The sequence below is a fragment of the Haematobia irritans genome, chromosome 1 (assembly GCF_050003625.1).
Source record: "Haematobia irritans isolate KBUSLIRL chromosome 1, ASM5000362v1, whole genome shotgun sequence".
In the NCBI taxonomy this organism is placed as follows: domain Eukaryota; kingdom Metazoa; phylum Arthropoda; class Insecta; order Diptera; family Muscidae; genus Haematobia; species Haematobia irritans.
In genome coordinates, this window is record NC_134397.1 from 84,821,452 (window position 1) to 84,849,105 (window position 27,654).

The 27,654-nt window shown below is 33.0% G+C and overlaps 2 protein-coding genes across 3 annotated transcripts in view; both read right to left on the reverse strand.

Moving 5' to 3' along the window:
- The window catches only part of side-VII (sidestep VII transmembrane protein), a 122,316-nt gene extending 107,925 nt beyond the window's left edge, over positions 1 to 14,391 (reverse strand). The window contains exon 1 of the mRNA XM_075291029.1: positions 13,922 to 14,391. Within this exon, the coding sequence (XP_075147144.1) occupies positions 13,922 to 13,991 (70 nt within the window). The 5' untranslated portion in view covers positions 13,992 to 14,391. The remainder of the gene's footprint in view (positions 1 to 13,921) is intronic.
- Positions 14,392 to 25,416: 11,025 nt separating this feature from the next.
- Positions 25,417 to 27,243, reverse strand: LOC142221327 (cytochrome P450 307a1-like). Of its 2 annotated transcripts, none has more exons than XM_075291030.1 (2): positions 26,719 to 27,243; positions 25,417 to 26,614 (listed from the first exon to the last, which is right to left on the reverse strand). In XM_075291030.1, exons 1-2 carry the CDS (start codon positions 27,137 to 27,139, stop codon positions 25,434 to 25,436), a joined length of 1,602 nt encoding a protein of 533 aa, XP_075147145.1. In that variant the 5' UTR covers positions 27,140 to 27,243; the 3' UTR covers positions 25,417 to 25,433. The 2 variants fall into 2 exon arrangements, with proteins under 2 accessions (XP_075147145.1, XP_075147146.1); XM_075291031.1 differs by having other exon boundaries at positions 26,715 to 26,890.
- Positions 27,244 to 27,654: the final 411 nt, after the last annotated feature.

Sequence of the window (27,654 nt, forward strand, 5' to 3'; positions counted from 1 at the left end):
CAGTTCCGGACAGTGCATAGTTTTTGCAATTTAATTGCAACGGGCTCCGAGGTAAGATTAGTGAAATAGTGGACTTTATGAATCGGAAAATGATAAGGGTCGCGGCGATCCAGGAAACTAAGCTGAATTCCACCTGCAGCCTACGCCATTGTGATGGATACAATGTGCCACGAAAGGATCGCACAAGATGTGGAGGTGGTGGCCTGGCTTTCATATTACACCGTTCCGTGCAGTATAGACCTATCCCGCTTGTGCCAAACATTAGTGACCATATAGTGACGTATATGGAATGTATGGGGGTAGCAATCAAGTCTGGGGCTGCCGGGATAAAGCTATACAATGTGTATATACCGCCGGTTGATAGCTGTGCTCCAGGTTATAGCCCAAACATTTAGTGGCTGTTGTGCGGGCATAACCGATTGGTGATAGGGGACTTTAATGCTCACCATAAACTTTGGCATTCTCTCCTAGGTAATGACCAGAGAGGCATAGCTTTGGCAGAGCAGATAGATGACTCCATATTTTGCACGGTGAACTCAGAGGACCCCGCGAGAATTATGTGTGATTGCAGCAGTTGACCGGATTTATCTTTAGCGTCGCCTGATAAATGGCGTTTCCTGGCAACCCGTCATTTCATTGGGATCAGACCACCTCCCCATTCTCACCATTAACCGACCTTCCGATTTCATAACCTCTGAATGCCGGACGTTTATCAATCAAAAGAAAGCCAACTGGGAAGGCTTCAGAGAATACCCAGATCGCCGCTTCAGTGAGCTCCCGGCCCCTCTCATGTTCATGTTGCCCAGAGGGTGTTCCGGGACATCATCAATGCAGCAGCCGCTCGTTTCATACCCGCTGGTCGAATTGCCCAAGTGAGGCCCAACTTCCCAGCCGAAGCGGCGGGACTCGCAGACGAGCGTGATGAATGATGTCGTGCTAACCCTGCTGATCCTAGAATCAGGGAACTGAATCTAGGAACACTTGGTTAGAGCACCTGAAGCAATGTAACTTAGGCAACTTAGGCGCAGTCACCTTTGGCGACGTGACGGTGACTGATCCGAAGAGATGCGCCAGATTTTTCAACCGACGGTTTGTCGAGCATCCCAAGAGCGATAGAGGGAAAAGGAGAGCCACTCGTCGCATACGTGGTCTCCGAGCCGATGACACAACACAATTTACCACAGCCGAAGTTACTAATGTCATCAACAGCAAGAAACCAACCAAGGCGCTGGGCCCCGACGGAATTTCAATGCTAATGCTGAGACATCTGGGAATACTGAATTATCTGTGCGGACGCCAGTCGCACGTGGAATTCAGGGACAAGAAGTCAAAACCCCGTAGAGTTAAACAGGAAGTTCCCCAGGGTGGGATGATATCTCCGGCACTGTTTAATCTCTACCTGTCCTCGATTCCACCCCATCTTGATGTCGTCAAGATTGTATCATATGCGGACGATTGTATATCCGGGCCCATTGTTGATGACATTTGCGATCGATTGAACGTCTAACTCGCTGATCTTACCAGTTATTTCACTGCAAGAAATTTGAGGATATCTCTCACCAAATCCTCAGCCACACTATTTACTACATGGACGGCGGAAGTACGCAGGCAGGCGGACAAAGAAACCTTATTGACTACATATCAGGCAATTGGCCGGTCAATGGCAAACTATGCAGCGTCAGTGTGGACACCTCAAACGAGCGACACGTAGTGGAATAACATACAGACCTGTCAGAACGCTGCCCTTAGAACTGCTACAGGATATCTCCGCAGTACACACTGGATCACCTTTACGCGGAGACCAAGATCATCTCAGTGTGTCGACACAATTACATGTTGCCAAAGCAGCACCTCTTGTGTTGCTATCGAAGTTGTCATCCAAATCACCATCGTGTGGATATACAACCTCCACCCAAGAATGTAAGGGTTGATCTCCACCTTCTAGAGCGCGATATCCACACGGATGAAAAAGACTGTTTTTCATATGTTTGGCTATAAACATTATATGTTTGGAACACAAATTTTTAAACACAATATTTTTAAGTGCAAGCATATAATGTTCATAAACTAGCATAACATGTTTGGGACATATATGTTAATATGTTAGAACATATTATGTTTGGGACATAAAATGTTTGTAAATATAATATGCTTGGATGCAAACATATACTAATTTAGAAATAGCCTATAAACATATATGTGTTTAGTAGCTTGGAGCGCTATTTAACAGGGAGCGACATTGAATTAAGTTGGTGGTTGTTGCTTGTTATTACAAAATTAACATTTTATTTTTCCTTGGGCAATTGATCAGCTACTTCTTTGATCCTTACAAACTGTGTGGTCCGCTGTTCGAATCCCCGTCCGGCAAAAGGTAAAATTAAAATAAAAAAAATCATAAAATTGAATAATTTCTTCTACAATGTTTGTATTACAGAAAAAGGTGCTAAGAACTAAAAAATCTCGTGGAAGTGAGAAAGATGTGGGGGAATATACAATTAGGCAGAAACAAAATTTTGAGCATTCAGGTCGAAAATCTATGTTGTTAACACCTATATTACCTGTTTATTTTCATAATTCATTATGATTGTAAATATATAAATAAATAAATAAAATTTTAAGCACAATATTGTTTGGGAGAATTTTTTTAATCATATAATATTTTTGGGTGCAAAATGCTTCCAAACATATTATATGTTCACATAATAACATATTGTTTTTTGGAAGACAACATTATTGAATTTGGATGCAAAAATACAAAATGTTAGGAAGTTAGGCTACCCAATCATATATTGTTTAGACCAATATGCTTTCAAACATATTATATATTGGAAGAGATCGAACATATAAATGTTTGGGCAATACCCAAAAATGTATATGCTTGAAGCAAAATATGTTTGGGAGTATATGTTACAGAAGCGATTTTTTGAGAGGGTGCAGCGTTATAAAAGTGAGCCTCTAGATCAGGTAGCATATCACACAGGTCTGAACAGGATTCATGAGGATACTGTAGCTGAAGCGGTGAGAAACTACAAGGTTAATCCAGTTCTCGGAGCTCGATCACCTATATTAAACTTACAAACCTACTGCGACCTAATTGCTGAATAGTGGATAAAACACCTACAACTATGGACTTTGAATCTTTGAAAAAGTTTATCGCAGGAAAATTTAATAATATTTCATTGGGATCTTCGTATTTTTTTATCAAATAAAATTATTTTTTCGTTCTGTGTATAATTTACAGAAATTTTCTGCTGATAGTAGAATTACTGCTACAGTAAGCCCAAAATTGTGAAATGGTACACATTATATAACTTCAAACATTAAAAAACAATTAGCATATTTTGATTATACAATAGCATTTGTGAACAAGTCACCCTTTTTAATATATGACCCACATGGAGATAGTAAATTACATTTTAGTTAAAACATTTGTTTCATTAAACAGAAGCTGGGATTTAATACCCAAACCTCTATGAAAATGTGGCTAGCATAAATATTTGTCTTCGGTAGTCGTTATATGGCTGTTCTACAAAAACCTAATTTTATTTTTCTGTGTAATAACAGCCAAAGGAAAATCAAACTCGATGAAGATCTTCTAAAACTTCTAAAACTTTGTATTTTTTTTAAGTATTTTCCAAACAGAGTTAATATTTTTGTATACGATGAAAAATTAATTAATTTTTTGATATAAATGTTCCGATGTTCCGAATTTCAAAATAAAGCAAAACGTTGCGGTTAGTAATGGAAGGCAATTTCACCAAATATGTTCGTGAGAATTCTATCGATGAGGCGGTGATTCAATGCTGAATTGATAGCATTGGCACTACAAAAATTTATATTTCCATTTTTGTACTAAATTTAATTTAATTTAACTTTTGGTTTTATTTTGATAACGTTTGTACACCCAGAAAAAAATGCCTTCGAAACTAAAGGAAAAAATGTTTATCAATTTAGTTTTGCCATTTTATTTCCACTAAGTTAAATTTTTGTGTGAAATAATAAAATTTACTTGTTTCAGTAAAAAAATCCTAAACTGAAAGCAGTTAGGAATAGTTCATTAACTAGAATAAGGCATGGAATTTTACTAATAATCTTTTCTTCACTGGATATAACAAGAAAATTTTATCCACTTATAACAAGAAAATTTTATTCACTGATAACAAAACATTCCTAAAAATAAACAAAAACCGTACTAAAACCATGTTTCCTCAAAGTTAGTAAAATTTCTTATAAAATGATAATTCTGACTTCCTCTATTATGGAAAGCTTATCTCATATACGAATAACACTTGCATAGAAAAATATTTTAGTTCATTCGTACTAAGAAGTATTCAATCCTTTCAAAACTTAAGGAAACACACTTGTTAGAATATAGGAAATTTTCCTAAATTTCTATTGTCTACCTGTAATCGATGTAATCGATATGTTTGCGCGTGTGTTGTTTGTTTAGTTGGAATCGTGTTGTTATGGTATACGGAGAGATTGTTAAAAAATAATATAGTAAAATATAAATATATAAAATATTTGTTATTTTAAATTATTTTCATTTTTTTTTAATTATTAAACATAAACAACAAACAATAAGTCCATCAATGTTCGTGATGGTGTATAAAGAAAGAAAACACCAGCATAATAACAACCCCTTCATTCCTCTTCATTTTGGAATCTTCAATTATCACGTAAACTGCAAAAACAGTGAACCCACCAGGAAGAAAACTTTCGGTTAATTTTAGAAAATTTTGAATATTTGTAGAAAATTTTAACTAAATAGTATTACAAACGTTGGCATCACGCCGATGTCATAAAAATAAGTAAATATGTTTCGACAAATTCAAGAAAATTTATTAGACATAACTAAGTTTTTTCACTTGTTAAAGAATATTTTGTAATTTCAAGGAAAAACTTGGAGTTCAAAATTGCACAAATGTCTTTAGTGACATACGAAGTTCATGATGGACGCATTTTTGGTAAAATTTACAAATTTAAAGAAATTCTGAACTATTTTGTGGAAGATACGAATTTAGTTAATCTTTATGCTTCATTTGAGTATATTTTTTTCCTCGGTTTTAGTTAATTTAACTAACGTACACAAAAAATTAATAGAATAAAGGAAACTTTCTCCAAACATAATAATTCCATGAACTAAAATAAAGTTAAATTGGCTTTAGTGAAATAAAGAGTTCATTTTTTTGAGTGTAATATTCAGTGACGCTAACCTTTTATATATTTTTTTCTTATATTTGTAGGTATTGAAATTGTACACTGAAAAAACAGTGAACCCACCAGGAAAGAAAATTTTAGTTAGTTTTAGAAAAAATATATTAATTTTAGAAAATTTTAACTAAACTGTAATAGAAACGCGGATGTCACGCCGATTTCACAAAACTAAGTAAATAATTTTCGATAAATTCAAGAAAATTTATTAGATATAATTCATTTTTTTCACTTGTTAAAGAAAATTTCGAAGTTCGAAGGAAAAAATTGGAGTTAAAAATTGCAAAAATGTCTTTAGTACCATACGAAGTTCATGATGGGCTAATTACTGGTAAATTTTACAAATTTTAAGAAATTCTGAACTATTTTGTGGGAGACCCGAATTTAGTTAATCTTTATATTTCATGTGAGTATAATTTTTTTCTCTATTTTAGTTTTATTAACTAACGTACGCAAAAAATTATTAACGTCATGGAAACTTTCTTAAAACGTAATAATTCCATGAACTAAAATATAATTAAATCAGCTTTAGTGATATATAGGGTTCACTTTTTTTTGAGTGTAAAAGGAGGACAAAATCGTTAGACAGCAAGTTTTTAAAAGTGAAAGGTACAAGAAGAAGAGAAAAAAAAAACGTTTTACACTTGATAACATTACATGGAAATTGGAAATAGTGGAATGATAAACTAATATTTCAAGGCCAGTCGATGCTGTTGATTCTTAATAAATATATTTAATATATTAAGAAAACATGTCTTTTATTGAAGAAAAATTGCTTATATAAATAAATAAAATTGTATTTTAAAACGAAGTTAAGCAGTACTAATTTTGAAATAAAAGGTTTGCCACACTTATGTACGATTTGTACAAATGAATGAAAAAAATTCAATAAGATCATTCCATATATGAATTCAATTCAGTTAATTTCTTTCATTCTGTAGTGGTTCATAAATATAGGAAAAGTTAACTAATATATCGAACGAGTTCAACCTAATTTCTACGATAATCACATCGTTCAAAGAAATAAAAATGTCTTTGGCGCTATACGAAGTTCAACTTTCTTCACAATGAGTTCATTATACCCTTCACTACTACTGTGGTACAGGGTATAATAAGTTTGTGCATTTGTATGTAACTCCAAGAAGGAGTAGTCATAGACTCACCTTTTAGTATACCGATCGGCTTAGAATTAAATTCTGAGTCGATTTAGCGATGTCCGTCCGTCTGTTGATGTATTTTTGTGTGCAAAGTCCAACTCGCAGTTTAAGTCTGATTATCTTCAAATTTGGCGTAGAGTCATTTTTCGGCTCAAAGACGATCCCTATTGATTTTGGAAAAAATCGATTCAGATTTAGATATAGCTGCCATATATATTTATCACCGATCTGGTCATAATTGGCGTGTTTATCAACCGATCTTTTTCGAATATTTTATGAGTCCCGAAAAACTTGCAAAATATAAGCCAAATCGGTTCAGATTTAGATATAGTTTCCATATAAATCTTTCGGCCGATTTACACTCTTATGGCCCCAGAGGTCAATCTGTTATTTCAATTTACGTGAAATTTTGCACAGGAAGTAGAATTAACATTATAGATATGCACATTATAGATTTGGTTAAAATCGGTTCAGATTTAGATATAGCTCCCATATATAGGTTTCGCCCGATTTACACTCCTATGGCCCCAGAGGCCAAAGGTTTACTCCGAGTTACGTGAAAGTTTGCACAGGAAGTAGAATTAACTTTATAAATATGCATACCCAATTTGGTTGAAATCGATTCAGATTTATATATAGCTTCCATATATAGCTTTCGCCCGATTTACACTCCTATGGCCCAGAGGCCAATATGTTGTTCCAATATACGTGAAATTTTCCACAGGAAGTAGAATAAACATTATAAATATGCATACCGAATTTGATTGAAATCGGTTCAGAATTAGATATAGCTCCCATATAAAGGGTGATTTGTTAAGAGCTTGATAACTTTTTTTTTTAAAAAAACGCATAAAATTTGCAAAATCTCATCGGTTCTTTATTTGAAACGTTAGATTGGTCCATGACATTTACTTTTTGAAGATAATTTCATTTAAATGTTGACCGCGGCTGCGTCTTAGGTGGTCCATTCGGAAAGTCCAATTTTGGGCAACTTTTTCGAGCATTTCGGCCGGAATAGCCCGAATTTCTTCGGAAATGTTGTCTTCCAAAGCTGGAATAGTTGCTGGCTTATTTCTGTAGACTTTAGACTTGACGTAGCCCCACAAAAAATAGTCTAAAGGCGTCAAATCGCATGATCTTGGTGGCCAACTAACCGGTCCATTTCTTGAGATGAATTGTTCTCCGAAGTTTTCCCTCAAAATGGCCATAGAATCGCGAGCTGTGTGGCATGTAGCGCCATCTTGTTGAAACCACATGTCAACCAAGTTCAGTTCTTCCATTTTTGGCAACAAAAAGTTTGTTAGCAGCGATCGCCATTCACCGTAACGTTGCGTCCAACAGCATCTTTGAAAAAATACGGTCCAATGATTCCACCAGCGTACAAACCACACCAAACAGTGCATTTTTCGGGATGCATGGGCAGTTCTTGAACGGCTTCTGGTTGCTCTTCACTCCAAATGCGGCAATTTTGCTTATTTACGTAGCCATTCAACCAGAAATGAGCCTCATCGCTGAACAAAATTTGTCGATAAAAAAGCGGATTTTCTTCCAACTTTTCTAGGGCCCATTCACTGAAAATTCGACGTTGTGGCTCGTTAGTAAGTCTATCCATGATGAAATGTCAAAGCATACTGAGCATCTTTCTCTTTGACACCATGTCTGAAATCCCACGTGATCTGTCAAATACTAATGCATGAAAATCCTAACCACAAAAGAATCACCCTTTATATCTGTCGTCCGATTTACAGTCATATGACCACCGTAGATCAAAATTTCCTTCCGATTTACTTATAATTGTGTACAGGAAATGGAAATAACATATTTACTATGCATGCCACATTTAGTTTAAATTGTTGCAGATTTAGATATAGCTGGCATATATATATATATATCTTTCGTCCGATACGCACTTATATGCCCCACTGGTCAAAATTTCACTCCGATTTACTTGAAGTTTTGCACAGAGAGTAGGACTAACATTCTTGCTACACATGCCAAATTTGGTTAAAATCGGTTCAGATGTAGATATAACACCCATATATATCTTTCGCTCGATTTAGATTCGTATGACCACGGAGGCCAATGTTTCATTTCGAAAATCTTGAACTGAGAGTTCAATTAAAATTTTAGCAATGAGTGCCAAATTTTATCAAAATTGGCAAAGAATTAGACAAAGCCCCCATATACATATATGTTCCTCCGATTTTAGCAAATATGTCAAAAATTCCCACATGTTCCTTGTAAAATCGTCACTGTTAAGTCGAAAACTCGCAAAAATGATTCAAATTTATCTATACTCTAATTCGTATATATTGACCTATAATTCATAAGTACAAATTTGCGAAATTTTATGGAATTTTAATATCTCCAATATTTTTTTTTACTTTTTACTAACATTGTGGTTAGGGATGCCAGATGGACTGGAATTTCCATATATTCTGTGTCATGTCCAGTTACAAGCTATTCAATAATATTTCTAGCTAAATATACTTTTGAAATAATATTTCAATAGAAATGTCTATACGCTTAGTTATTTATCTTTTTCCTTCTCAATAAGGTAATTTTTGAGTGTTAATTACTTTTAACCAGCACTGAATTACACCCAGAGAGAGAATGTGTAGTCACTCAAAATTTTGAAATTTACACTTTTCATTAAAAACGATTCTCACTGTAAAATTCACCCATTTTTTACTATTCTTTCATTAAAAAAATGCCATTATGCCTCTTTTCTTGTCTTCAGAGTTAATACTTTTTTACTACAGTTTTTTGTCTATACTGAAAAATAAAAAAAAAACAAAAATTAGAGTTACTACCCTTTTGTTTAATAGGTGCGAACATTATCTATAAGAACGGCATTAAACCTATTTTGCCTTTTTCTGTATATTTAGTTTGTAAGAAAAGATTGAATGAAAAATATGTTCCCATTTTTTTTAATTTAATTAAAATTACTTTATTTTATGTATGTTTATGAAAAGACCGAATTATAAATGTTTTGTTGTGTTTTTTATTATTTATTTAAATATTTTAATAAATAGCTTTATTCCTCATATTTGGGGATTTACAAAATCCAGATATTTTTTAAATCCAGCCAACTTTTTCCAAAATTCCAGACAATAGGTTATTTGAATCTGGCAACCCTAATTGTGTCTGTCTCGGTCATTAACCAATTTAAATTTTGAGTCTAGACATTTTGTGAAAGTTTAAAAAAATTAGTCCAAATCTTTATATAGCTCCTAACAAATTTGAAGACGTTAACATGGTATCAAAAATGTTGGTATACATAGTGGTGAAGGGTATAATATAGTCGGATCCGCCCGACTTTAGACTTTCCTCACTTGTTTAACTTAAAGAAGGGTCACTTTTTTCTGGGTTTACCTTTACATTTACACAATGTGAATTTGGTTATTAGTTTCTTTTGTGAGTCAAATTTTCTATAAGGTGTTTTTTAGCTAACGTATCAATATTAAAAAAAACTAAAAAGTGGAAACTTTAGCAGATTGTTGTACCAAAGATAATTGAGAATAACAAGATTAAGCCTTGTGCTCTTATAAAGAGAAAACAACTGTCAAGGTGTAGAGGACTATGAGAAAAAAAAAATGTTTTATTTGTCAATTTTTCCAAGGCAGCTCTGCCCAGGAATAAATATAAACAGCAATGTTCACATAAAACCATAATAAATATTCGCTTTAACATACACATACGTTTTATTTTAGTTTTCTATACTCGTTTTGGAATTGCTTTTATGGGTTTTAATTCAGAAATTTATGAAAAACACAAATGTTATGATATTTCCCGACGCAAACGGCAGTACATTTGAGAGACACGTCGACGCAAACTTCATGATATTTTGTTGGCAGACTCCTCTGGTGCTTCAGTTTTGCAATGAGAAGACTGAGTCTTCTTCTAATTTGTCTATGGTTTTACAGAGAGAATGAAAATACAAGAGGACGAAAAGTTCTCTTCTGCAAAGGAAACAAACCGTATAGATGTCACACAATGCCTGCAGCTTTGGTATTACCCATAGACAATAGATGTTATATAAGATAGGCCATGGGTGTCAAACTAAGTTTGACAGTTCCGAAGATTAAGAATAAACGAGAAAAATAAAAGCACGATTACAATCTCTTTCGTTTTCCTTTTTGTAGTTTGCCAATTTTTCACAAAATTACAACGTTTGATGCTCCAGAGGATTTATAAATAAATTAATATATTAAAAGTTCATATTTGAACAAAAAATTGTGACCAAAACCGCGAAAATACGAATTTTAATTTTGAGCAGCATTGCTCTTTACGAACAACACAAAAGCAAATGCACGAAAATTAATGTTTGGGACTGACTCTTTACGAAAAAATCAAAACGAAATGTCAGAAAATTAATTTTTGGAACTGACACATTTTTTTTAAAGAGACACATGGCCTATCTATATAACATCTATTGTCTATGGTATTACCGACATTACGGTCGAAACGCTGTTTTGATAAATTCTTTATAAAGGCATCGGCAGTTATAATTTCAAATTGTCTGCCAATAATTTAATGGAATGAAAATATTTTTAAAAAAGGACATTTGTTACTACAAAGTAGGTTCTAAATCCAATTTTTCTTACAGAGAACTGAACTGGGTGACGCCGACGCAAACTGTATGATATTTGAGAGAATCGCCGACAAAAACAGCATAATATTAGAGAAATGTTGATCATGACTGCCACCGCAGTTTCGCTTCACAGTTTCGTTCTCTTATGCTTCCATTCTCTCTGTGTTTTAGGAACAATGAGTTGCCACATGTTTCTAATATTTTGTTTTTTGGGCTACTGTCATGTCTGTAACAGATTTACATTATCAGTTTTTCCAATTTCCACTATCAAAAAACTGAGTTTTTGACGCAGAATCGGGCCTTTTCCCCATAGTGAAGTCCTGTAATAGCAGTGGCAATGTGTACTAATTTCTAGTAAAAAAAACATCGCTTCTGTAACATATATTCCCAAACACAATCTGCTTCAAGCATATATATTTTCAGGTTTTGTCCCAACAAACTATTGTTTGCATTGTTCAAACATATTTGGTTTCACCTTAGGCATATATATTTTTAAGACTCAAATCCATTATTTTACTTGCAGCAAAATGCCATGAACATGCTTGTGTTGAATTACAAAAATAAATACATACGGCCGTAAGTTCGACCAGGTCGAATCTTATGTACCCTCCACCTTGGATTAAATTACTTGGGTTGCGGCCGATGGCAAGGCATCTTAAAACTTCTTAACATCATCTTCTAAATTGTAAATTAGTCCATGTGGGATATATATTAAACAAAAGAAGGATCGATTAAATACGTATATATTCAGTTCTTGACCGGTATATATAGGGAAGAAATAATTACGAACCGATATGAACTTTCGGCGGTAATTATAGAGCCAGAATTGAAATATGGGGGCTATATACAGTTATGAACACCAAAAATGGCAGATTATATTATATATTGACAAAATTTTCTATAGAAATAAAATTTTGACAAAATTTTCGTTGGCAATAAAATTTTGGTAGATTATTTTTGGCTCGAGTGGTAATCGTGATTTTTCTGTGATTGGGGATCGGTTTATATGGGGGCTATATATAATATAGATCGATACGGACCAGTTTTTGCATGGTTGTTATCGGTCATACACTAGCGAATTATACCAAATTTCAAGCGGATCGGATGAATTTTGCTTATTCAAGAGGCTCCGGAGGTCAAATCTGGGGATCGGTCTATATGGGGGTTATATATAATTATGAACCGATATGGACCAATTTTTGCATGGTTGTTAGAGACCATATACTAACACCACATATTAAGTTTCAACCGGATCGGATGAGGCTCCGCAAGCCAAATCCGGGGATCGGTTTATATGGGGGTTATATATAAATATGGACCAATGTGCATGGATGTTAGACACCATATCCCAACACCATGTACCAAATTTCAGCCAGATCGGATGAAATTTGCTTCTCTTTGAGGCTCTGGTGGTCCGTTTATATAGGGGCTATACGTAAAAGTGATCCGATATGGCCCATTTGTAATAACAACTACTTTTGCCAAGTTTCAAGTCGATAGCTTGTTTCGTTCGGAAGTTAGCGTGATTTCAACAGACGGACGGACATGCTTAGATCTACTCAGAATTTCACCACAACCCAGAATATATATACTTTATGGGGTCTATGGTACAGGGTATAAAAATTATATATTTTATTTGAAAGTTATACTACAAATATTTATTTTTATACAGAATATAAACATCAACAAGCAATCACGAACATTTACATTTTATATATGCGTTAATGATGGACTTTTAGCCTCGCTGTGTTGTGCTGATGTCTTTCGTTATCTCTCTTATTCGCCATCTTCAGTGTTTCTTTATACTCTCTCGGTCTCTCTTTCTAATCACATATATGTTTATAGGCAATTTCTTAATAAATATATGTGTTCAACCACACATATTACATTTACAAAAATGTTATGTCCCAACATAATATGTTCTAACATAATAACATATGTATATGTCCCAAACATGTTATGCTAGTTCATGAACATTATATGTTTGCCCATAAAAACAATGTGCTAAAAATGTAAGTTCCAAATATATAATTTTTGCACTGAAACATAACAGTCTCTTTCGTCCGTGCAGTCCACATATACATACACCTTTCCATATATGGCGTTAGTATCCATCCATTAACAACACCGTAAAAATTATACTACAAAAAAATTCAGGAGGTCCGAGTTAATTCACTTCGTGTTTGTTAAGTTAACGGATTTTTTCCCATAATTGGTTGATAATTTCTCTGCAAACAGAGGATGCTGATCAGCAATGTGGAAGTTCTGAAACGATTGTCCATCATAACAAATGTACGTAATTTATTTTGTAGGAATAACGGAATGCCTGTGTTCGCGTTTGTTTTGAATTTTCCGGTAAACATTTATAAATTATGAAATCAGTTTTATTTCGTAATAAAAATAATAATAACAGACCACCCCGCCCCCTCTTGCACATAAGTCTCCATGTTTTGTGGGACTATAACCGGCACACTAACTACTGCATCGGAATGCTTAAGAAAAATTTATTGCGCTATAAAGTGACCCTACCACTCGTACGTTTGTCGGTTAAATCAAGGATAAGTGTAGAGCAATTATGCGAAGGACTTTAACTCTGAAAGTATTCCAATGTGCTATTGGATTCCATCATAGCAAATACCAAATTTAGTAACAGATTTATACAAAGTCTCGTATTGCCCCATCAAGGACCACGCATACATAAATTTCATGCATTAAAAAAAAAAAAAAAACATTTTCCCTTTCGGCATGTATAGTATTCAGTGGAAAAATGTAGTGTGTTCGTAAGATGCGAGGTTGTTCGTACGACCGAATGTTCGTTAAATCGGAAAATAGGTGTATATATAAAATATATAGGTATTTTTATTTTTTATTTTTTGTTTTTTCTTTTTTTTATGCAATAATTAGATTATCTCTATTGAGTGATATGGCATTTTCGAATTTTGACTACTATACTAACCATCTTTACTTCCATATACGACACTGAAACCAATCGCTACGAATATAAATTTGTGCAGGAGAAACGCCATTGTATTTCGTGTCTAGAAAAGCCCTCACAAATATTTTCTTATGGAATGTACACAGTGCACTGTAATGCTAATAATTCACGCTCCGCTAATTATTTTCATGTTAATATGATGACGATTTCAATGAATTTCAGCGGAATAATTGTGAGACTGGCTGCCCCGTACTATTTCATCCGCCTTCATAAAATACATGTATTGTGCACTTGAAAGAGCATTTTCATACAGATTTTCATTTCTAATTTAGAAAAGCACGATAGCACCACGTATGTAATTCATAATGCATAAATTTCAGTGCATATCGATAATTCACTTAAGTTTTCAGATTAAAATAAGTTCGTGGCAGTTTTTTCCGTTCCGAATGAAACTGAAGACGTTGAAGTGTATCGTTAAGATTTAACAATTATCAACGTCAAAATAGTATGTTGTCATGCGCGTAATGTATTCAGAACAATTTAGGGGTAGCAAATAAATGTGTACATGTGCCCTAGCAAATCTTAAAAGGGGATGCTGGGAAATTTGCAATGTCTGTATGGAACAATATAGTGGCGATTTGGTTTGCTAAGCGCATGTCCTTAACATGGTGATTTTGATAACATTCGGCAATTTTGATGAAACATTTGAATGTAAAATGCAATAATTAATTTGCTTTAATTACGATGATCCAAATAATTCCTAGGTAAAATTGTAAGGACAATTATAAAACTTAAACCTAAATTAAAAAAATTAATTACTTCAATTATAATGTTTGGTTTGTTTAAAAATACAAATTTAAAAAATGATCGGTTTAAATAAGTATTTTGTCAAATTATTTTAATTGAACCTTGGTGATGTTTTTTCGTTCCGTGTGGAAAAACAAGATAATTGTCGAAACATATAGAAAAAAATTTTCCAGATTTGAATAAACATTTTACTCTTTCTTCTCAAATCACTCTGTTTTCGCTGTTACTTTTTGTTTAAATAATCAAAATTATCAATGAAAAGAATCATATTCCAGTTGAATCTGGAAATCTAGATCAAAAAAAGAAAGGGCTCCTCAATTGAGTTAAATGATTTAATTTAGATCGAAAATTTGAATGCGAAAAGCGAACATAGTACCAGCCTTTAAATATGGACGATCGTGCTTAAATTCGATAATATTTTAAACTTGATCTTAAATCTGAAAACAAAGAATATATTTCTTATCCCTTAATTTCGATCGCTTGATAGATACATGTTCTTTTATTTCAATTTCTTCATGAAAGTTTTTTATAATTTTACGTAAAAACAAAATGTTTCCCAAACAAAATTTTGGACCAACGAACATTATTTGGCGATTTCTCTTTCGCGATATTATCATATGAACCTAATATGACACCAAGAGTTAATATTTTAACTACCTCCTGAAATGTTCTTTATTATTATGAATGAAAAAATCACCCCAGCGGTGATTTTTGTTTCTAAAATATTATTTTTTATTTTATACGTCGCTTCATTTTGATATTTTTGGCATTTATTTTTTTACAAATACATTTTCCATTAGAAATTAACAACAAATGCAAAGGATACTCGTATTTAGGAAGGTAGTTTCTTGCTATCAGGTGATTACAATTTTTCCATTTGAGCAGAACTTTAATTGTCGGTATTTGCTTAATGAGATAGGCGTAGCTAAAGGGGTTTTATGCACGCACAGAAAAAACATGTTTGGACATGGTTGCCGCATCCATTTAATGCTTATTTAGAGTATGTAATTGTCGCGAAAACCATGTATTTTGTCATTGTAAAAATAATTTTCGAGCGGAGAAAAATATATGTTGGTAATAAGCATTTAAATGGTTCTCAAATGCCGCAAACATGTTCTATTATTTAAATGATAGAATTTGAGACCATTATATGGTCAGGAAAATCATGTATCTAACCATTCAATTTTTTGACTTTTTTGCAGAGAAAAAAATATTTTTATAGTTTACGTATAGACATGTCTACAACCATTACATGGCCATAAAGACCATGTACATTGTTTTCGTGACCATTTAATTTTTTTAATTTTTTTGCAGCGACAAGAATTTTATAAAAACATTGAGCAGGTACACACGATTTTCATTTTGCGCGTCAGTCGTGTGTTGATTGTTTCTTGGAATGGACGGAGAATACGGAATTATTGTGTTTTGTGTTAATTTATTTATTCAGAAATGGCACGTGGTTTTATGTGAATACAAAAAAGGAAAGTGTAATTGAAAAAAAATATACCTGGTTTTTGTTCTGCATTTTGATATATGGCATAATTTTTATTTGCAGTTACATGATGTCTGCGTTTGTACATTTGATGGGCACGAAGTAAATATGGAATGATTACTTATTGTTGAAATTGAACCAAACTAGAGTGTGTAAAAATATGTGAAGTTTGCTTGCACGACATTATAAATACAAATAAACAATGAATTAGTTTATAAATAAATAAAAACAAATAAATAAAGTTGATTTTGTGGTTTCTTTTCTCAAGTGGCGTCCTTTTTTCGACGACGAAAAAAGTTTTTTCATAAAAATCAAAACATTTTAGGTTGTGACCATGTTCTTTTAACTAGAAGAAAAACATTTTTGACGAATAACATAACATTTTAGATCGTGACCATTGTCTTTTAATGGAAACAAAATTCTTTTTATCAATATAATAACATTTTAGATGAGGACAATTGTATTTTTCTTAGAACCATGTTCACTGAGCCAACATGGTTGCAGGTTAAAATGTTACATGGTCGCCGCAAAAATAGCTGCTATCATATTATTTTGCTCTTCGAATATGATTGTGGCAATCATGTTTCTTCTCTGCGTGTGGGCTTGTCATCTCCACCAACCAAATACCATGCAGTATTTCTTCAAGCTATGATTATATATCATTGAAATAAATATTCTGGTTTCTTCCCATCTACAAGAAATTATTTATTCTTTTTTTTTAGGTATATTCAAAATGAGCACACATTGTAGCTTTTACACGCAGAGAAGAAATATGATTACCTCAAACATGTTTCAAGAGAAAAATGTTATTTTTGTATGGTGACCATGTAACATGTTTGTCACTAAATTTTATTTTCTCGTCAAATATAACCTGCTTGCCAAAATCAGATACATTACTTTCGAGAAAATAACATGGTTGCGAAAAACATGTTACATGGTCACCACCCAAAAATAACATTTTGCTCTTAAAACATGTTTGAGGTGATCATATTCCTTCTCTGGGTGTACCCTTTACGAGAATGTTGCTAGCTACGCCAATGTTTAATTGACAATTGTGACAAATAAAAGTTAAAATAAAATTATTTTATACCAATAATTTTGGAGTATTGAATTTGCTTTAAATTTATGACAGAAATTGATGGTAAGAAATACTTCAATTATTATTGCGAACCGTAACACATTTCCTCATATTTCGAAGCATACATCGATTCATTTCCAGATTTTCTCTATTTTAAATTTAATTCAATTTGACTGAAATTTAATTCAATTTGACTGACAATCAAAGTTTCAATATGCCGATTGACATTTTTGTTTTTGTAATACCAAAACTACTTTACTAAATCTGCCTTGAACAAATGGAAAAATTCTCATAATTTACAAAATCTCAAAAGAATTTCTATGCAAGTGAAAAAGACAAACGGCACAGTTTCAAATCCCAGTAGTGATGGCACATTAAACTTTTTTTTTATTTTTTACGTTTCTATTGATTGGTTAGTTGTCAATGCCAAATTATTCAATAAAATTGTTAAATTTTACAAATTATTACTGGCTTATTTGAGAAAGCACTTTTAGAAAGAAATTAAATTTTAAATGTAATTTGCTATTTTCTATTTGTTATAATTTTTAATAGTTACACGCAAAAAAATAATTCTTTCCTCGCAAACGAAATTTTAGACAAACAATGTTCGTTTCTCATTTGCTTTTCGCTGTAAGGAAGTGTAATTGGAAGAAAAGTCTATACTTTTTGTGATAAAAGTTTATTCATTTCCAGGATGTAAAAACAATTTCATAAAGACTAACTCAAAACAAAAAAACATTGTTTTCTTGCTAATTGCATTGTTCCTCACATCTTTCTCACATCCACGAGGATTTTTAGTTCTTAACACCTTTTCCTGTAATACCAACAATGTAGAAGAAATTATACGATTTTATAAATTTTAAAATTTTTTTTACCTTTCGCCTGGACGGAGAATCGAACCGCGGACCATGCACTTTGTAAGCCAACTAACCACTGAGCTATGTACCTGTTATGGTCATCAATAGATAATTATCCATATAAGTTATATTTATATAGCATAGCTTGCGGCGCCCACGAACCGAATAAACAAAGTTTATTTAACATAAACAAACATTTAGTTTGGCACCGTGGAGCAGTGGTTGCTACGTCCGACTTGCATGCCAAGGGTCGTGGGTTCGATCCCTGCTTCGACCAAAGTTTTTGTTTTTGAACATTACATTGAACATTACATTGTACTTTATTAAATTTTGAACTGTAAAATGTGTCTTATTAAAGACCTAAAGTCAGAAAAGAACAGTGTTTGATATAAACGAAATGGACTGTGTTGTTGTATCAAAAATAACTTTTTTTATTGAAAAAATAAAAATTTGGTAACAAACGATTTTTTTTGGTGATAAAAGTTTAACATTTTGGAAGCAATTCAAAAAACTCTAACAAAAGAAAAACGTTTTCGGTACACGTTTTCCAAACGTTTTTTTTTCTTTGCGTGTAGTTATTATCACTGATGTATATTTATTACACACGAAAAATTCGATGTTAATTCATGCAAATATTTGCAAAAATGCATTTCTGTGTGGGTGAGTAGCTCTTATTTGCATGATTTGACATACACGCAGAGAAAAAAACATGTTTGGACATGGTAGCCGCATCCATTTAATGCTTATCTATAGTAGGAAATTGTCACGAAAACCATGTATTTTGTCTTTGTAAAAATAATTTTCGAGCGGAGAAAAATATATGTTGGCAATAAACATTTAAATGGTTCTCAAATGCCGCAAACATGTTCTATTATTTATATGATAAAATTTGAGACCATTACATGGTCGGGAAAATCATGTACCTGACCATTCAATTTTTTTTACCTTTTTGCAGAGAAAAAAGTATTTTTATAGGTTACGTATAGACATGTCTAGAACCATTACATGGTCATAAAGACCATGTACATTGTTTTCGTGACCATTTAATTTTTTGCAGCGAAAATAATTTTATAAAAACATTGAGCATGTACACGCGATTTTCATTTTGCGCATCAGTTGTGTGTTGATTGTTTCTTGAAATGGACGGATAATACGGAATTACTGTGTTTTGTGTTAATTTATTTGTTCAGAAGTGGCACGTGGTTTTATGTGAACACAAAAACGGAAAGTGTAATTGAAAAGAAAATGTACCTGTTTTTGTTCTGCATTTTGATATATGGTACAATTTATTTTTATTTGCAGTTACATGATGTCTGCGTTGGTACATTTGATGGAAATAAGTATAAAAATAAAGAAAAAGGCAGAAACGGAATGTTATGAAATAAATCAAATGAACCAAAATAGAGTGTGTGATGTTTGGTTGCACGACATTATAAATACAAATAAACAATGCATTAGTTTATAAATAAAACAAATAAATAACGTTAATTTTTCTTTTCTCAAGTGGCGTCCTTTTTTCGACGACGACATAAGTTTTTTCATAAAAATCAAAACATTTTAGGTTGTGACCATGTTCTTTTAACTGGAAGAAAAACATTTTGACGAATACCATAACATTTTAGATCGTGACCATTGTCTTTTAATGGAAACAAAATTCTTTTTATTACTATAATAACATTTTAGATGAGGACAATTTTATTTTTGTTAGAACCATGTTCACAGGGCCAACATGGTTGCAGGTGAACATGTTACATGGTCGCCGCAAAAATAGCTCCTATCTTATTATTTTGTTCTTCGAATATGATTGTGACCATCATGTTTCTTCTCTGCGTGCAGTTTCTTTAAAACAGAGACATTTTGTAGGGACCTATCCAGCTTTAAGTCTAGGATCAATTAGGATAGATATCTCGTTTATCGAATTTGCATTCTCTTTTCGCGGTATATTAATAAAGTTGTTCGCGTACACACAAATGACATTTTAAAAATTCAAATTATATCAAATACTTCATAGTAAAATATATTTTCTTAATTCCAAAAAATTTTACAACCAAAGATGCAACATCCTATAATTGAATCTAAAGATTGAGTACACCAGTTAATTTAAAGACGATTTCTTTAAATCAAAAAAGTTTTTCTTTTCTTTACGGAAATTTTACCTTACTTCAAAGATATACGACTTTAACGCAGGGACGCAAATTTCCAAGATTCCTGACCTAAATTTAATGAAAAAACCTTTGAAGCAAAGATTATAAATATTATTTTTATTAACATTTGAATTTCAATTTGAAAAAATGTGTCCTTTGTATTGTGTAAATTGCATGTCCCAAAATTAAGGTTGCATAATCCCTCATTTTAGGTCAATATTTTTCTCAGTGTACCATTCATGAAAAGAAAAAATCATTGGCGCCAATCATTACCATAGTACCAATACCGTAATTTATTATTACTATGATAAATGTAGGAAGATAATATAACAAGTAAGTAAAGCAGAAAGTCGGGCGGGGCCGACTATTGATATGATGAAGACTAGAATTTTAGCATATTTGGATAACTAATACATTAGTTTTATTGAATAAACAAATATTTGATCTTGTGTTTTAATATATCCGGGTGATGAGTCCTTCTCTGTAGCTGGTCAAATCCCTCTGCCTCAACCCCGCCATGGTCCGGATCATGGTGTGTACGCTGTCCCTACGTCATGGGGACGAGGCCGTCACGGTCGGAAGGGGCGGGAAAGTCGGCGATGGAACCGTTTGTAAAATAAAAAAAAACCACCCCTACTGATTTAGAAAGATTAGCATCCCACATTGGTATTGATTTGAGGGATAAACCGCATTTCCTTATTAAGTACATTAAGGGGTACATTTTTATGGGGGGTTTGGCACAATCTGAGCAGAAATGTCTGATATTATATATACACGCACAGAAAAAACATGTCTGGACATGGTTGCCGCATCCATTTGATGCTTATATAGAGTATGTAATTGTCGCGAAAACCATGTATTTTGTCTTTGTAAAAATAGTTTTCGAGCGGAGAAAAATGTGTGGTGGCAATAAGCATTTAAATGGTTCTCAAATGCCGCAAACATGTTCTATTATTTAAATGATAGAATTTGAGACCATTACATGATCGGGAAAATCATGTACCTGACCATTCATTTTTTACTTTTTTGCAGAGAAAAAAGTATTTTTATAGGTTACGAATAGACATGTCTAGGACCATTACATGGCCATAAAGACCATGTACATTATTTTCGTGACCATTTAATTTTTTAATTTTTTGCAGCGAAAATAATTTTATAAAAACATTGAACAGGTATACACGATTTTCATTTTTGATTGTTTCTTGGAATGGACGGAGAATACGGACCTACTGTTTTGTGTTAATTTTTTATTCAGAAGTGGCACGTGGTTTTCTGTGAACACAAAAAAGGAAAGTATATATATATATATATATATATATATATATATATATATATATATATATATATATATATATATATATATATATATATATATATATATATATATATATATATATATATATATATATATATATATATATATATATATATATATATATATATATATATATATATATATATATATATATATATATATATGTATATATATATATATATATATATATATATATATATATATATATATATATATATATATATATATATATATATATATATATATATATATATATATATATATATATATATATATATATATATATATATATATATATATATATATATATATATATACGGCCGTAAGTTCGACCAGGCCGAAGCTTATGTACCCTCCACCATGGATTGCGTAGAAACTTCTACTGAAGACTGTCATCCACTATCGAATTACTTGGGTTGCGGTAACACTTGCCGATGGCAAGGTATCTTAAAACTTCCTAACAACGTAGTATATACCACATAGTCCACACGTGGTATATATTAAACTAATAAGGCCGATTAAATACGTATATAATTAAGTTTAAAGCTTCTATAGAAATAAAATGTTGACAACATTTTCTATAGAAGTAAAATTTGGAAAACAATTTCTATAGAAATAAAATTTGGAAAAAATGTTCAATAGAAATAAAATTTTGACAAAATTTTCTATAGAAATAAAATTTTGACAAAATTTTCTATAGAAATAAAATTTGGAAAAAAATTTTCTATAAAAATAAAATTATGACAAAATTTTCTATAGAAATAAAATTTTGACAAAATTTTCTATAGAAATAACATTTTGACAATGTTTTTCTATAAAAATAAAATTTTGGTAGATTATTTTTGGCTCGAGTGGCAACCATGATTATGAACCGATATGGACCAATTTTTGTGTGATTGGGGATCGGCTATATATAATTATGGACCGATATGGACCAATTCTTGCACGGTTGTTAGAGACCATATACTAACACCACGTACCAAATTTCAACCGGATCGGATGAATTTCGCTCCTCTAAGAGGCTCCGGAGGTTTATATGGGGGCTATATATAATTATGGGCCGATGTGGACCAATTTTTACATGGTCATTAGAGAACATATACCAACACCATGTACCAAATTTCAGCCGGATCGGATGAAATTTGGTTCTCTTAGAGGCTCCGCAAGTCAAATCGGGGGATCGGTTTTTATGGGGGCTATATGTAATTATGGACCGATATGGACCAATTTCTGCATGGTTGTTAGAGACCATATACTAACACCATGTACTAAATTTCAGCCGGATCGGGTGAAATTTGCTTCTATTAGAGCAATCGCAAGCCAAATTTGGGGGTCCGTTTATGGGGGCTATACGTAAAAGTGGACCGATATGGCCCATTTGCAATACCACCCGACCTACATCAATAACAACTACTTGTGCCAAGTTTCAAGTCGATAGCTTGTTTCGTTCGGAAGTTAGCCTGATTTCAACAGACGGACGGACGGACGGACATGCTCAGATCGACTCAGAATTTCACCACGACCCAGAATATATATACTTTATGGGGTCTTAGAGCAATATTTGTATGTGTTACAAACGGAATGACAAAGTTAATATACCCTCATCCTATAGTGGAGGGTATAAAAAGACGAAATCGCTCAATTAGTGTGGGTAATAATTCAAAATTCGGGAAAATCGGGCAATATTATTTGTAAGAGTCACATGTAAGTCTAAATACGATCGGATAGTACATACACATTTTAAACTTGAGTAGCATTGGTTAATAAATAAGAGTATTATGGCCTAAATTTGGGAAAATCGAGCTATGTATATATATGGGAGCTGTATCTAAACCTGACCCGATTTAGATGATATTTTCCAGGTTGAATTGAAACCACAGAAGGTGACCTTGTGCTAAATTTTAGTAAGATCAGTTAAGAAATGAGACCTCTATGGTCAAACATAAGGTTATTAGGGGAAAATTTTTCAAAATCGGGCGATATCTGCATCTGAACCCACTTCGATGAAATTTTGCACATACAGTTAATACTATAGAGGACTGAATTTAGCCAACTTTGAGTAAGGTCAGTTAATAAATAAGGGTTCTATGGCCAAATTTGGAAAAATCGGGCTATACATATATATTGGAGCTATATCTAAATCTGAACCGATTTCGATGAAATTTTGCACATACTCGTATAGTTAGTGCTATAGAAGATTACATTTAGCCAACTGTGAGTGCTATCCGTTGATAAATAAGTGTTTTATAGCCAAATTTAGAAAAATTGGGCGGTACACATATATTGGAGCTCTAGCTAAATATGAACCGATTTCGATGATTTTTTGCACATATTGTTAGTACTATAGAAGATTATAGTAAGTCAACTTTGAGTAAAATCGGCTGATAAATAAGAGTTTTATGGACAAATTTGGGAAAATCGGCAATACATATTTATGGGAGCTATATCTAAATCTGAACCGATTGGGATGAAATTTTGCAGACTTGAAGAAGAGTACCTTTTGTGAAATTTGATGACGATCCGTTTGTAAAAAAGCGCAACCTGACCCCATTTGTCGCAATCGGGCGATACATATATATGGGAGCTATACCTAAATTTAATCCGATTTCTTCCAAATTCAATAGCGTTCGTCCTTGTGCCCAAACAACACTCTGTACCAAAATTCATCAAAATCGGTTAATAATTGCGACCGGAATCCTGCGAACAACAAATACATGGAGAGTCGCTAGATCGACTCAGGAGGTGATTCTGAGTCGATCGGTATATATTTTATGGGGTCTAAACTCAATATTTCTGGTAGGCACATTTTTTGGCAGATCAAACTTATTATACCCTAACCACTATGTGGTTCAGGGTATAAAAATTCCATTGGGCTGGGGAAACTTCTTAAAAATGTTAAAAACTAATGAAACTAATGAAACGTAAGACAGTTTTAGTTTTTTTTTTGTGTGGGTTCAAATCTCACCAGCTGCGACTTATCAACTATTTATACCCTCCACCACAGGATGGGGAATACCAATTTTGTCATTTTGTTTATAACACATCAAAATATTAGGCTTAGACACCATAAAGTATATATTATCTGTGTCATGGGGATCAGTCTGAGTCGATCTAGTTCTATCCGTCTGTTGAAGTCACGCCAACTTCCGAACGAATCAAGCTTTCGACTTGAACTTGATACGAACAATTGATGAGCCATATCGAACCACTTTTAGGTATAGCGCCCATTTAAACCGACCCCAAGATTTGATTTCCGGAACCTTTTGGGAGTAATTTTTATCCGATCCGACTCAAATTTCGTATGTGGTGTGAGAATATTTCCTCTAACAACTATGCTATGTGCCCTTAGCAAGTCAAAATTGGTCCATATCGGCCCATATTTACATATAGCCCCCATATAAACCGACCCACAAAGATTTGACTTCTGAAAGCTCATGGGTCCCTCCTAATTTAATCAGATTTTGCCCTCTAATTATCATGCGAAAATTGCTTCGTAATTATTTATAGACAGCTCTAGGTAAAACAATTAAGAGCTAAAGAGGCTTATATACCACGACTTACCATGATATAAGAAGTTCCGTCGTGGATGACAGTCTTTCATAGAACTTTGTATGCAATCCATGATGGATGGTACATAAGATTGTATTGAACAATAAATTGATAATTATCATAATTTACAAAAGCTTCTCAAAGTAACTTCCATTGAAGAGAAAGTCAAACGGCGAAGGTTCAAAATCCGCGGGAATGCAATTTTTAATGTTATTTTCATTGTTTTCAGAATTGTTTGACTAAAACTTTATTGCCGCCAAGTAAAACATAAACGAAACAAACCAACTCTTTTTATTGATACAAACTACGAGGGATAAGCTTAATGGAAAATGTATCCGGGGGAAGAGCAAGACAGGCAGGATATATTTTTATTTTAGACAAGTCATTTGTTGATACGTTATAGGCATTCAATATATTTGCAATCAAGGTAAAACTGAATCCCTTCACCAAACTTTGTCCAATGCATGTTCTCCTTCCAATGCTAAAGGGTAAAAAATGAGGTATATAGCTTTTTAGTCGTTTAGTTTCGCTTTCGGACTGTGACGGGTTAGTTGATGTGTCTTCGACTAGAAATCTACTTGGATCAAAATCTGTAGGATTTTTCCAATATTTAGGATTGGTGTTTAAGTCATAGTTGTTGATAAAAACAATCGTTCCTTTTGCTACATCATAATCACCTATGACGACGTCAGCAGTTGCTACATGGGGAACTATGGGAGAGGAACAAGATCGTAAAACTTCATAGATAGTACACATTGTATACGGCATGTCATTGGCATCGTTTTGAGTAATAATCCTTGGGCAATCATCAAGTACTCTGTCAATTTCATTCTGAATTCTAGTGCCAACATGTGGATGTTTTGCGATATATGCTAGGGCAAGCATAACCAAATTTCCGATAGCGGAGTGTCCTCCGATAAAGTCTTCAAGCATATATATTATATTGTTTCGCGTAATGCCGTCATTATCAGCCAAGCTCTTGAGAAGATCATATGTGAAATCGTCATCCAAATGTGTTGTTTGCATATTTGTCTCCTTTTCAGCAATTATCCGATTTAATATAAAATATCTAATTGTCTCGGACCACTTCACAATCTTTTTTATATGGCTCAAGTAGAAAGGGCTTAGCCATGGTAAAAAATCGATTATATGTCCTTGATTAATTTCCCAAAATATTTCATCAAAACATCGTACGATTTTCTTAAATTCACCATCATCGTAATCAAATCTGGAGGAACACATGTAGTTGCAGAACATGTTTGCACATGCTTGTTGAATCAACGGCTTCAAGTGGATGTCACCTGAGTTCTCTCCAACCTGTTCACTGAGTCTGAAGAGAAATTCTTTAACTTCGAAGCTGCTTACATCTGCCATACTTTGATAGAATGTACTTCCCGTCCTGGGTGAGAAGTGTTTTCTTGCCAATTTTCTGCGCTTTTGTTGAAGCTGTGACCAATCACATAGGGCTAAGGCTGTAAAGGAAAAATGCGAAATTCATTAGAAAGCTGTAATTTATTTATTTTTTTATTTTAGTTCATATTTTAAACATAGCTTTGCTATCAAATGACTTACTTACAGTTGTTCCTGTTTCCACCAAATAGCACATTAAATCTAATGAAATCAGGCCGCCCACCAAAATATTTTCCTTTCTTGTTGAGCACTTCACATATGAGCTCCAAACCGCTTACAACCAAACACTGTCTTGTTCCAAGAGTCAATCTATACAAGTTACCAAATTGTTTGGCCATATCCGAAAATCCTTTAAATGGAGAATCGTAATAGCTAAACAAAAATAAATTTCCCACAACTGGCCAAGCATATGGACCGGGAGCATGCTTATAGACTTTTTTGTCAAACCAATGTTTGTGTCGAAATTCAATTTGCATCAACTTGGCTTTGTTTTGGAATGTTTTTATATATCCACATAGTTTTATTAACCACCAGTAAAGACTCACTAGAGAAATTGTAGATGAAGATAGCAAATTAATCAGACCCATTGTTAAGCCAGTTCTTATTATGTTGTGCTATATAAAACAATTCGTAAAATCCAATGTATATTCTGCATTGCCAATTTTCTCATACTGAGACGGAGGAGTAACATGAATGCTCGCAACTTGGTTGTATAACAATTTTCGTTGTACAGCCAGTGTTCTTAAAAGGCAAAAAACTTAACGCTGAGCTTTGCAAAATAAAAAAAAAAAATGATTTTGTAAGCGAAATATGGAACTCGTGCATTTGATTATACTCAGGATGGATATTTGGCCAGACCGAATATTAGGTACCCTTCATCATCAAATATAATATTGAAACATATAATGGAAATTTATTACAATATAAATTATGGACCAGTGTGCTAAAAAACCACACTGGCAAAAATATTCTTCATTTCAAAAGTTAATGTACCATGAAATAATGTGTAGCATTATTTAAAAACTTGTTTAACTAAAATATGATACGAATATTAATATGTTAAATTAAACTATAACATTTTATAGCAATATTAGCTAAGGAA

Coding starts and splice junctions, on each gene's coding strand:
- LOC142221327 (XM_075291030.1), bottom strand. CDS start 27,139: ATGGGTCTGATTAATTTGCTATCTTCATCTACAATTTCTCTAGTGAGT. Junction 26,615..26,718: donor TGGTGGAAACAGGAACAACT/GTAAGTAAGTCA, acceptor TTTCCTTTACAG/CCTTAGCCCTATGTGATTGG.